Source organism: Monopterus albus, unplaced genomic scaffold, assembly GCF_001952655.1.
Source record: "Monopterus albus unplaced genomic scaffold, M_albus_1.0 scaffold271.1, whole genome shotgun sequence".
Lineage (NCBI taxonomy): Eukaryota > Metazoa > Chordata > Actinopteri > Synbranchiformes > Synbranchidae > Monopterus > Monopterus albus.
The window spans coordinates 765,740-779,349 of NW_018128151.1; the positions used below are offsets into that span (position 1 = coordinate 765,740).

Below are 13,610 nucleotides of genomic sequence, written 5' to 3' on the forward strand. Positions count from 1 at the left end.
TGCGCCCGACGTGGGCCAACCAATTAAAAAAAAAAAAAAAAAAAAATTCACACAAAGAATAAACACCAGCATACTTATTCTGGTGGAAGAAAGTGGTGTATTTTTGGTCTATTACACAACATAGACCAGGGTCATATGATTTTGCTGTTTAAGTACAGAGAAACTAATACTCCAAAGTCTGTGCATCCTCTAGTTATGTAGCTCACAAACCAATGACAGACTCAGTGAGGGGGGTAAAGGGTTTCATAAAGAAAACTAAGGGTACAGAGTGCTCTAAAATAAATCTAATCTCATTTTAGATTGATGTTTAAACTATTCAGTCTTCATTAGAGACCACATCACTGCAAACTACTGGAGCTTTAAATTTCTAATTAAAACTATGTACTGTACTATGTATACAGTTGGACATTTCACTCAACTTCACAAAATGAATAATAATAATAATAATTCACTCTTACCTGTTTCCGCTCTACAAGGGCATTTGTCAACTGGTGGCAAAGACCAGCAACTATGAGAGGAAACAGAACGTGAGAAAAGTGTTAAATGAAAATTGATGATGGAACTCTAGGATTAGCAGGTAGTCTACAGGACATATCTACACATAACCCCAGACAAACACAGCTCAATGGTGCAAGGGTGGCACAGTTTGACAAAATAAAATTCTTATTTGTAATAACACTGTGAAATGAGCAGAGACAAAGGAATTTACACCAGCAGATACTGTTAAACACTACAAATACACCCGACCCTCACTGCACATTACAGATGCACACTGCTGTAACAATACAGTGTGTTCTTATTTTTGGCTGACACTGAAAAACATTTTCAGTGATTGTTAATGCACACTAAAAAGTATAGGAACACACCTAAAAAAAGCACTTGCATGCTGAAGAATGGTTATAATTTAGAACAAACACAGTGCATACTTTAACATGGCACATGCTTCGAACACAAGCAGTAATACACTGATCAGTGTAGAAACCTGCTCTGGTTCAGCTGAAACCCTGCACAACATACAAACTACCATCAGGATACGAACATTCATTCATTCATTTTCTACCGCTTAGTCCCTGAACGGGGTCACGGGTGGGGCCGGAGCCAATCCCGGCCGGCAATCGGGCGAGGGCGGGGTGGATACGAACATGATTCCTTAAATATCTAGGACTGGCTAGGAAGGACTTACACGTGTCTGTTGCATATCTAATGTGCTCCCCATTGCAGGTACTGATGAAGAGCTGGACTTGGGAGAAGAGTGTCTCAAAGTCAGGGATGTTTGGCATGGAGAACTTCACAAATCTGAAACAAAAGAGTAAGAGGTTAGAAAAACAAATTCAGTAAAACAAGGATACCTTGATATAGGTCCTAAGTGGTAACAACACCACTTTGGCATGTGAGATACAAAAGAAAATACATAATTAGATTTTTTAAGATCATTTCTAGGCTATATGCACAGACATGTTCGGTTTTTCCAAGTGGAAAAAAGTACATATGTCTTTGGCAAATAATACACACAGAACAGTATTGGTCAAAAACCTAAGGTACTGATGTTTTGTATGCATTTGGGGACGCCAATATTATAAGAAAAAAAACTATTTTATTCTGCAATTCCTAGTTTTGCGTGTTTTATAAGTGCAACTAAATTCCATTTTTACATTAGTCACAGCTAAATAAGATACACTTTCACAGCTACAATGTTAGGCTGTTTCATGCCTACATTATTAGTTGTACATGCCACAGGTAGATGGCTTCATGGTAGCTTATTAAAAAAAATGCACAATAATAATGAGAAGAGGAAAATGGCACCCTTTAAGTTACTTGCTTTTTTACACAATTTATTTAAATCAACTTGGCAACTGCAATTTTTTTACTTTAAAAGCCCAGTTGCACAAAAACTGGATGCACCAACCCCTCCTTGTTAAATATCTGTTTCCTTAGCTTTTCCACCTCTAGTCCATTGATCACAAAGAGTGCCCTCAACAAGCACAATGACAACAGAATTTCTTAGAATCAGAATCATCTTTAAATGGTCAAGTATGTCTGAACATACAAGAATTTTATTCAGTACAGAGGCTCCCAATGTGCTGTACAGCTACAGGAATAGAACACAACAGTGAGACTAAAAATAAATAAGAATAAACTTTGTGCATTCAAGTATGAAATATGAGAAGAAAAGACACAGCATTTATAAATATATGTGCATCATGGAAGAACAGCTTTCAGACTGGTATATACACTGATTATATTTACAATTTATCGCACTGGGATGAATGCTGTGTCCAGTACTACAGTTTAAACTATTTCAAGACCTATGGAGCAGAAGCAATCAGTACTACAAAGGCAGGAGTGTAAAGAAAACTCAGCATAGGACAGAGTCGAACTCCTCAACAAAAGAAGAAGCAGGTACTTACAGCACAGCCAGCACACCTAGGGAATGCTCCTGGATGTCCAAGGCCCCTAGCACCGTGTCCAGGTGGGACAGATTTTTGGCCAGCAACTCCCCACTCTTGTTGATCAACTCACACAGCTGAGTCATCTGGCCTGGGGGTTGGAGGGCAGAAAACATTAAACCACTTAGGACTTTCTTGGGCGACACTTGTCTCACAATGTCAAAAATAGTTCAGATCTTGATGCTAGATGCACATTGAGCTTTAATGACAGGTCTGCTGTTTCCTAATTAATCTAAGTTGTCATATTGGGATTTACGGTCAGTTTCAACAGCCCAGGCTTTTTATATGCTGTGACAAACATGAGGGATATATGCACTAAGATGGTGGTGAGATTGGTGACCAAATGTTATTTTAACACTCCCCCATCACAGCCACCGTAAATAATGGGGTTAAAGTTAGTAACATCCACAAAGAAGTAAAGGCCAATACTTTCCCTCAAGTATGCTGGGGTATTTTATTTATAGTTTAAGATGTCAAATTAACGACAAAATTACCAATTTCTCGTCCACGACTGCAGAGAGGCTATTCTTTCCAAGTGTTTAAAACAAAATAAAGTACAAACGACTTAAAATCATCGTATTGTGCCTGGGAATTTCAATATAAATCGGCCGGTCAGGTGTCCTGTCAAGGCCTTGCAACAGAGGGTAACGCAAGTGTGATTGACACAACACTTTGAACCAATAATATTCGCTAATTCTGTTCGCAAGCCAATTACGTGGGACTAGGGCGGGACTACCGGTAGGCAGTCCCTAAACATAATTTCCTAGATCAAAAACAAAAAGTATAAATTTGATATTTTGTTTGAAAAGCTATCCAGTTAGCTGTTATCCTTGGCATCTCTATGAACTAAGGTGTCTTCTGGTGATACTTAACAGAACTCTCGCAACCAAAAAAAGTCATGTATGCGGTGTGTTTACATGATAAAGCAAAAACAGGGCTCTGACCAGTTTGGCTGCCTGGCTATCGGCAAGGCATTGGGCAGCAAATGCTAGCTAACTAGCTGATACTTCCACCTCGAATAAGTTTAGCAACCCTACCTTGAGCGGAGAGCTGCCGCACATTGTTCACAAACTGCTCCAAGGCTGAAGCCATTATTTCCTGGGTCCAAAGTGGAGGTAATTTGCACTGTTTTTCATTCAAACGTCAGAAACAACTCCGTCCGGACTGAGACAGGGGGCTACACAGCCGCCACTGAGATGAAGTTATCGCGAGATCATAAGAACAGAACAGACTGCAGCGAGATTTGCGAACTGACTATCGGATTTTTAAAGGGCCAGATACTGGACACTAGAGTATTTGTAATTCAGCTGGCAATGTTTTCATAACAGCATTTTTTATGAAAATGTTTATCTGCTCTAATTGTTTAATGTGTACGAGGACTAATGTGTCTATTTCAGACTGCAGTGTCAGTTGTCTCTTTAGGAACACACACACGCTGTGTTTTCATTCCTTGTGGGGACTTTACATTGACTTGCATTCATTTCCTGTAGACTTATCCTAACCTTAACCATAACCACTACTTGCCTAACACATAACCTTAAACCATGGTGCTGTTAACAGGTTTCAGTCTCCATAATGTAAGTAATACAACGGCGTGCACACATACACACACACACACACACACGGAGAGGAACTGACGTAAATTTAGTCTACCGGGTTTTCAACAAAGATCTTAGAAAACGTTAAGAGCTCCTGGGTAAATTACTTTATAGCACCCATTGGTTATAACTGGATGCTAATGTTTATTGTACTTCCAAATAATGCAGTTGTTAATTATGCTGTCTGTGGTAGTTGATTTGCTTTGCAGACGAAATACATAAATTAAATTTGTGTTACTGCCTATTTAGCTTTGTTATTGCTCATCTACTTTATATTTTGCTTGTATTGTGTGGCATTCATGTGGACAGCAAAATAAGAATTTCATTGTACAGGGAAATGTGCTTCCTAACTGTGCATATGACAAATAAACACTTTGACCTTGACCTTGATAAATTCCTCAAATATCAGTGAGCTGAGTACATACATTTATCCATTGATTTTCTAAAATGCCTACACTGTTCAGAGTTCAAACCCAAGACCTTGCTTTTTTGGAGGAAAGCCTTAGGCAACAGTGGCAACTCGTAAACCAGCGCACCATCCTTGCAGTTTTGCAGTCCCTAGAGGTAACTGTTGAGAGAATCAAATATATTAATAGAAAGATCCTGATACATCATTTAAATTAAAGAGATAAGGAGCATAACTGCACAATTTGGAACTCTTCAGTAGCTTAGGACATTTATTCTCATTTTTGGTATTGCAGTGAAATGTTTATATAGTCTGTAAATGTCTCTTCAGTATTCAGATTTATGGTTTATCACCTTCATACACTCTACACACATGCGCGTGTGCACACACGATGTTTTTGTTAGGCAATGACTCATAACTAGTTTTTAACTTTATTTCTCCTTAAATACTTTTCGCTATGTATGGGCTATACAGTACATGGACACTTCTAGCTTCTAGTGTTTGTACTGTAAGTTGTGTTTGGTGGCATATACAAATATCTTAAACTAATTTGCAATAATAACTGAATATAAGCAAAAAAAAAAGAGCCTAAACTCAAATACAGAAAATATAAGTTTTATTTTGGCACATTTCAAGTGTACTACATTTTATATACAATTAAATGACCCCAGAAAGCTTCGTTGTAAGATGCAGAGTGTTACACAATTTTAAAGTGAATCCTATCCATCAATGATTTTCAGAAATAACTTTATCAACGTAAAACGGGAGCAGAACGGAGTGAGACATCTCAGACATGTAAAGATCTTTGCTGCGAGGAGTTTCGTACAGTTTGTTCTTACAGCTGTGCTGTTCTTCCTTTGGTGCAGCAGTTGTGCATACCTCTCGTTTTGGTTGCTGTTGCTTCACCAGCCATTCTCAAAGTCTTGGTCTGAGAAAGGCTTTGGGTAGTTGCCGGACTCTTAATACACCCTGACAAACGATGACGGCAGCCTACTGTACACCGTGGCCACAGGCATGTCACATTTGAGCTGCATGGTCCTGCGGCGCTAGCCTGTCAGCTAAAATTAGCTACCGACCGTTAGCTCAACTGCAACATGAGAGACTATGAGAATAATGAGGTTGAGCTAGCAGTTAAAACCAAACGAAAAAAGAATACCAAACCAGTGCCAACGAGACAGTTTAACAACATCTGGAAAACATTTTGACTCTCATGCGGACTTTACCCACCGTTTAGAGACGGTGAACAGCAGTTACTGGTGCTGTTACAGCCACTCAGTCAAGAGTCAACAATGTTAACGTTATTGTATAGTAAAACACGCCTACTCGGAAGAGGAAGAACTTTGCTCCTTGATCAGTATAAGAGGATTTGCTTAAAGATGTCGCGCTCCTCTCTCTCGGGTAAAAGGTTAAGGGTTCTAGTTGATATGGACGGGGTCCTGGCGGATTTCGAGGGGGGGTTCTTGAAGAAGTACCGTGCCAAGTACCCAGACGAGCCCTTCATCACCCTGGAGGACAGGCGGGGGTTTTGGGTGTCAACGCAGTATGGGGAGCTGAGGAGTGACCTGTGTGTAAGTGACATACATACATGTGTAACTGTTACAAAAGTAGTTACTGAAATTCACTTTTGCAGAGGCCCTTCAGCACCAGTAGCCCAATTTAATTGATCAGTTTATTTAATAAGGATGTATCCCATTTAGAGCCTGTGTTAGAATGAATACTGGTTATATTATATGTATATATTGCTATATTATTGGTATAGCACCAGTGTAAAACATGTTAACAGGTGGTAAAATAAAAATTTGCACTTAACATGGACCTTAGTTGACCTTTAAAAAGTTGACTTGTTCCTTCAGAGCACATGCACACTTGTTGATACACACACAGACAGCACACCTGATCAGTGATCAATGTACATACACTGTTACTGAAAAGCTATGTGCGTGTGTGTGCGCTTTGACTCTAGGAAAAAGCCATCAGTATCTGGCAGTCCAAAGACTTCTTCATAGAGCTGCCGCCCCTGCCAGGAGGAGTGGAGGCAGTCAAGGAGATGGCTGAGATGGATAAGTATGTCTTGAAGATGCAGTGCACTCCTTTGATATATAAACCTAATGGACTGTTACTGATGTAGGCTAAGGGTCAAATGTGATATAGATGTGTTTCTGAGTGACATCAGTGTTATACCTTTTAAGTTTGTTTAATGTTCACTTTGGTGATCATGGCGTTTAGAGTGTCAGTGTGGAAATCGATGTCTGCTGAGAGGTGCAGACTGATGGTTTTGGATAAAAACTGAATCACTTTGTTGCCCCTTGTAATTGTATTTCTTTCTTTATTTTTTGTTTCTTTGTTTTCCAGAAAAATAAATGAGTACAGGTGTGTACCATCTCTTTTCATAATCCAGTGTTGCTAATAAATGGTCAGTCCTGTATTAACATAGATTATTATGAGTGAACCTCTGGCTACAGTCAACCTACACCTTGGACTCTGTATACTGTAACATATCTGTCATGTATTCAGTTCCTGATATACAGGGTTATTCAAAAAGAATGGACCGATTTCATTACGCAATACTTTAGTAAGGAAAAGTAATACAAAACTCCTCTTAGTGATATGCTAATACACGCCTGGGAGGAATTTTCTTATCGCATTGATGTCGCCCGTGCTGCAGGTGGTGGCCACATTGAACACTTGTAAGACAGGAAATAAAAGTTGATTGTGAGTAGAATACTTGTGACTTGGCTGGAGTTTTGTATTACTTTTCCTTACTAAGATATTGCGTAATGAAATCGGTTCATTCTTTTTGAATAACCCTGTGTTTTAATCCATGATTTTCATACATTCTAACCTTATCATGAGGATTTAACTGTTAACATGTGCAAGGATTTGCGCTACAGAAGTGCTAATACAAATTTAACTCTAGAAAGTCATTTTAGAAAATTTCTAAATTGTAGTGATGGGCAGATAAACAAACCATTGTGAGGCATTGGGGCTTACTTTTCCAAATTTCAGGGCTTCAAACACAGCAGCTCACTGACATCTGGTGGCCGTAAAAGGTATAGCAGCCCATCAAGACTCAGGTGCAACAAAATGCCAGAAGCCTTTGTATATATTCTAACTTCTGTAATAGTTTAGTTCAGCAGTGCTGCTATAAATGTAGATGTTACTGTGCAGTGTTACAGTAAAATAATTCATAAATGCAACATTCTAGCTGTAAAATATTTTTGCTGACAAAACTTGGTGTATTTGGCCTTTTGGCATATTTTTAGGCCACAGTGTCCAGTTGTGGACTTGTGTTTGACCTTCATTGTTGATATTTATGTTACTTTTTATATGACTCATTTATGTAGTAGTTATTAAATTATGACTTATTACTTACAAGTAAGATGCTTATAACAGATTAACTTAAGAACATAGTTGTTTTTATTTATAGTAAAGTAAAATCCATTTTTATTTCTATAGCCCAATATCACAAATCACAAATTTGCCTCGAGGGGTTTTACAGTCTGTACAACACATGACACCCCCTGTCCTTAGACTGTCCAATCAGTTAAGGAAAAACTCTCCTTTAAAGCCCTTTAAAATGGAAAAACTATCTCCGTATGATTATACACTTTGTATTGTCTTGATATTTAGATCACAAGTTTTCCTAAGGAATCCGTGTTATTCTTCTGTTGTCTTGCTCTTTCAGAGGACACTAGCTGCTATCACATCTAGAGACAGTTAATATTTGATACAAGTCCTCGGTCCAGTTTTCAAAATCTGAGTGTAATCTGAGTCAACATGATGCCATTTCTGGTACATTCTCAAAAGCACACAACACAGTGGAATAATGTCTAAAAATAGCCTTTGTAGTTATGAATGTGTATGTTTACATTTCCCCTCCTGATGGAAATGAACAGGTTTATTTAGCATCACTGCCTGAATGAATGAACTTGTTTTTGTATCACACCAAATGGCATGATCTCCTTTGTTTCAGTTTCATTTAATTTTTTTTAACTTCTGTTTTCCTAGCACAGAAGGTCCACTGCCTAGTCCCCATTATAGTTAATAACTCCAGTAATAAACAGCCAGTGTGGCTGTCAGGTGTCAGCAGCTGGAATACAGAACTGTTTATATGATTTTAATGTTCCAATCTGGTCTTTCTCTGTGTGTTTCTCTTTCTTTCCTCAGCACAGATGTCTTTATTTGCACCAGCCCTATAAAGCATTACAAACACTGCCCATTTGAGAAGGTAAGTCTCCTGTCGTTCAGCAGCATCTAATCTGGTCTGTTTGGTGCCTTTTCTAATGAGATCTCATCTATTGCATGAATGTGCACATGTTTTTGTCCAGTATGCTTGGGTAGAGAAGCATTTCGGTCATGACTTTCTGGAGCAGGTCATCCTGACCAGGGACAAGACATTAATCACAGGAGACATCCTCATAGATGACAAGCCTGACATTCTAGGTGAGGACTGTAAACATGTTAATGTGCACATGCACTGTTTATCTCTTCACAATAACAAAAATGCTTGCTAATCAAGATTTTAATGGGGTCAGTGATTAACATAACAAACTGACATTCTATATTGAAATTATTTTGTAGATGACAATTCTTTATTGGTGACAATACAGTTTAACCATTTACTAATTTCCCCTTAGTTAATCTTGCTTCTCCTGTCAAAGTGTTAGTTTCTTGTGTAAATACAGGTTACGATAATAATGACAGATTTAAAACTCAAAATTATTTGTGAAACAGTGGGTCCTTGATTTCAGACAGAGATACAGTAAGTAGCTTTTTATTTTTAGCCTGCAACCACTGATTTTCAGGCTAATACGACAACTCATTGGCAGATCTGAACACCTGTAGCTCATGAGCTAATTAAAGCTACTCTAATTTCTTTTCAGGTGCTACAGGGTCTAGTGAGACTCAAAACAATCTGACACCATAAGATGCTCCTAATCGCTCTTTGCCCTTCCCATCACATCCTGTTTCCTAGCAATAACAAACTACAGATGCCTGGTTGCATCAAATTGTACAAAATGCAGCCTCTAGTCTGAAGCTAGCATTAGCTGACTAACGGGTAATCCAGTAAAATGCTCTGGTTACTGTTTTTGTGACACAGAGCACTAACATTGTGCAAAGCTCAAATTATTCCAAAATTAGTATCATGCTAATTAAATACAGAGGTAAAATCATGACCATGCTAGGTCGCTAATGTTATCAAAAGAAGCATGTTAACTTTAGGTGCTAACACATCCAGATATTAGAACGCCACATCTGAACTGAATTAGAGTCCTCTGGCTCCTTTTATCCAGCTCCATCTCAAAATCCAAAATGATGTTAAAAGATATTAACAGTATTTTCAGCACTCCTCATACAGAGACTAAAACTGACAATGAATTGCCTCTACTCACCGTTAATGTCTGTCAGTGTGTCAGTCCTGGATCAGCTTATTCATCTGTGCCATAGACCTCCATCGTTGTTCAAAATCGATTCAAAACACATCAGTGAAACACACTACTGTACTGGGTAACATATTTCTTCATCAGCAAACCCCAGGCATGAGCGTGAGTAGCTAGCAGAATGTAAACAAAGCAGAGAGTTTGCGCAGGATCTTGCACATGTGCAGTTGACTTTATGGCAAGGGTTACTGGTGCTTTATGGTAGCAAAAAACATGTCAACCAGTTCAGCAGTGTATTTCCCTGATGTGTTTCCCTGACATGTTGACAAATTGCAGTTTATGTTAGATCAGACAAACACTGTTTGATCCACTTGTTACATTTCTTTTCATGTGTTTTTGGCTTTGTAAAGGTAAAAGAATTAGGCCATCCTCCAAACTGCTACTAGTGTTAATTCTGGTGCATGATTTAGTTGTTAAATATCAGTTTTTATCAACAAAAGCTCAAGGTATTTTAGTCTAGGTTTTATCAGTGACATTTAAGTCTTGTCCTGAATTATTATTATTTATTTATTATTGTTCTTGTTTATGGTGAGGTTCATGTTAAAGGCTGTTTATTTGTTGTAGTCTACATCCCTCTGGTCTGCAGAACCTGGATTGACGACATAGCTTGAGAGAAGAAGCTAAATTGTCAGATACTGTAACATTAATGCAGTGCGGTTTCTTTAGGCAATATCTAGAGGAAGATTTAGATGGTTGACCCCTATGCACATAGCTGTAACATGTGAATTAATCCAAAACTGGACATGTGGTTGCTAAAAGCTATATTTGTTCCAGGAAGGGGTTTAACTGACAAAAGACCATTGACATAACATGATCATAATGTATATTTGTTTCAAAAAATAGCAATAAAATGATCATCATGCAGAATTCACGAATGTGTGTTGCAAAGATGAAGAAAAGAAGGAAAAATCTTAGAGAATTGCATAATTCTGTTTGTGTAATAGTATGTGGGTGTTGTAATTATTTGCATATAGACTATGTTCTTCAGTTTTTCATTTGAACCTTAGAAACGTTGCCACAGTGTGTGTGCTGTTAGTCAAGATCTGCTGGGTTGCCTATTGCAGTGGTTTGTATGCTCCACACGCTGAAATGTATGGCTGTCAGTTATGTAATGTTTGTGCCCAATGTCACTTATTCAGGTGTGGAGGCCAAACCTACATGGGAGCACGTCCTGTTCACCGCCTGCCACAACAAGCATTGTTCCATGAGCCCCTCCCAGAGACGACTCCTGTCTTGGTCGGATGACTGGAGGGCCATCCTGGATAGCAAGAGGCAGTGAGGAACCCCTTCACTGCCCCAGCAACCTGGCTTCCTGGTTAATGGCAGTTTTGGGGGTCTCCGTCACAGGACCAGCATCCTTGCCACAACGGTGGGTGTTGAGGCTCTGAAGGGTCGGTGTCTTGCCAAGGAAATGCCAGAATTATTTTCTGAAAACAGAAAATAAAAATCAAGGTTTTTCACAAAGCAGACACTTGTTGTTGGGAGTGGACATTCATTTGACCACAAGAGGGCACCGATGACACACAGTCTGAACTTTGAGTTCACAACCACATTTCAACTGTCTAAAAGGGGCAGCACTTTGTAGCTACTCTGCCTGTGTTCTATGTTTTGGACATTATCATACTACTGTGAACATTTCTGTGTAAAATCCAATTTTTGAGCCACTGGAGTGGTTAATCTGTGGTCTTCTTCACAAAAGGGTCAGTAGTTCTCAATACTGTGTTGCATCAATGGGTCAGTGGACTGTGATTCACTCACAACAACGGGATACTCCACTACAATGAAAAAAAAGTCTCCATGACTACATATGTGCAGTACATACTGTAAGCATAAGAACTGGTCTTACAGAAACTGATGCTGAATGTTTGGGAGTGCACCATACCGCTGTCATGTAACTGTAAGTACGCAATACATGTTCAGAGATACCTCTCACATTTTTTAAGGGTTCACATGGATAGTGTATATCGGTGCTTTTTTTAATCCTATTATCTCTGTCAATGATCTATGCATTTCAACAAATACACTGATGGGGAAAAAAAGTAGTTGCAGCCTGAGAATTGTGCACATACATATGCATGTTACCAAAACCAGAGAGTATTACAATATATTAAAACAGTTACTGAAATATGTGTGCTCAATATGTTTAGAATACTATGTTTATTTTAAAAAAATCAAACCTAAATTCTGAGGTCTAAGAATGAATAAAACTAAAAAGAAAATGTATATTGTTACTTTTTAGTTATGTACTTTCACACAGTCAGTCTGAACACACCATATCTCATAAGTTTGCCTGTATAAGACATACTTTGCTACAGTTGTATAAGTAATGGTCATGATCTATTAAAGTCTGAGTCTTTTCTGGTAAAACAAACCCTGATAAACATGACTCAATGCACTTACGACTTTTAATTACATTTCCTGTTACTTTTCAGTTTACATAAACATATTGCACCTGATTTGAACCCAGTTATAAGGTTAAAACTCCTGACCTGCAGAGTACCACCAAAACACACAATCTACTTGTATTTATTTTAACATCATATGCTAATTGAAAATGTGCACCGACTGAAAAGACTGAGCCACAAAACTGCATTTGTTTCTTTTTTAGTCATGTCCTGCAGTACCTCATTACTCATCTGTATGTGATGTGTGTTAATCATACGTTTTATAAAACAGCCTTCTCTCAGTCAGGATGTTCTCCTTCACATCGACTGTTTGCATGTAGCAGCTGATTCAGAACGCATTTTACTAAGTTCTGGCAGGCCAGTTATGATTTTGCTTTTTGCTGCTAAAGTGCTTTTTTGATAACAAAGCGGTGCATATTAAATGTATTATGGAAGATGTAGTTAGGGTTGAGTACTGTAACGTGTATTTTTGTCCTTAGGATGTCTCTAATGCTGTGTTTTATTTAAACTTGCTTAAAACACACACACAAAGAATAAAAGGAGGACCACGGCACTTCTAATTGTCCTGTTTTTAGGTGCAATTAAAGGTGCATTAAATTTTCTTTGGTGTTCGTTTGTTTTTATACTTGATTCATTGAGATCCACACTGCCTTATGCTACATGATCTTAAATTGCTTTTGATAAAAATGATAACATTTTCTCCTAACATTCTGGCAGTAAGGGACTCTTTTAACCGCTGACATAGCCATTGAAACCCTTCATTTTGGTATCGATTCCTGAGGCTCTTTCCCATTCTTGTAGTGGTGAATTAGGCTAAGGAATGCAGTGAGAGACAGCTAAGGAGGGGAAATCAAGTGACTGTCACCTACACACATTAAAGTAGGAACAGCCTTTAACAGCTCTCAAGTCATCACAACATTGATTGTGTGCATAACAGCCAATCAGAGACAAGCACTGAAACTAGAATTACCTAGTTGTTCACTATATAAAAATAATATTTCCTAAGAGATATGTTATTGTCAATTTTTTTTAATTTTAATAACTAATATTTTCAGTAGTAACAAACTATTAAAAACAATACTTTTATAAAATGTAAATATTGTGGCTAAAATCCCTAATCATGTTAACTGCATGATTTTCTGTGATTAAACATAAATAACTGCATTGATATGAGCAGCATTCAATAATAAATTCAAAAGTAGTGTATTTGCGCACTTTTATTTTAGAAATACCGCTATATGAACAAAACAACAAACAAATAAAGGTGTTCAATTTGTTGTTCTTCTAATTCAATACTTGCTTTAAAGTGGCCC

General features: G+C 38.1%; 2 protein-coding genes across 3 annotated transcripts in view; one reads left to right on the top strand and one right to left on the bottom strand.

The window, feature by feature from the left end:
• Positions 1 to 3,688, bottom strand: part of cops3 (COP9 signalosome subunit 3) — a 9,392-nt gene extending 5,704 nt beyond the window's left edge. The window contains exons 1-4 of one of the 2 annotated variants that reach the window (XM_020622032.1): positions 3,485 to 3,688; positions 2,409 to 2,538; positions 1,184 to 1,296; positions 459 to 508 (exon numbers count right to left, since the gene is read on the bottom strand). In XM_020622032.1, the coding sequence (XP_020477688.1) occupies positions 459 to 508; positions 1,184 to 1,296; positions 2,409 to 2,538; positions 3,485 to 3,539 (348 nt within the window). In that variant the 5' untranslated portion in view covers positions 3,540 to 3,688. Of the gene's footprint in view, positions 1 to 458; positions 509 to 1,183; positions 1,297 to 2,408; positions 2,539 to 2,941; positions 3,044 to 3,484 lie in introns of those variants that run through there. The other variant, XM_020622033.1, reaches the window with a different exon arrangement.
• Positions 3,689 to 5,064: 1,376 nt separating this feature from the next.
• nt5m (5',3'-nucleotidase, mitochondrial) lies at positions 5,065 to 12,844 on the top strand. Its single transcript, XM_020622051.1, has 5 exons — positions 5,065 to 6,019; positions 6,415 to 6,515; positions 8,619 to 8,679; positions 8,780 to 8,894; positions 11,032 to 12,844. The coding sequence occupies exons 1-5, from the start codon at positions 5,741 to 5,743 to the stop codon at positions 11,169 to 11,171; spliced, it is 696 nt and encodes a 231-aa protein (XP_020477707.1). The 5' UTR covers positions 5,065 to 5,740; the 3' UTR covers positions 11,172 to 12,844.
• Positions 12,845 to 13,610: the final 766 nt, after the last annotated feature.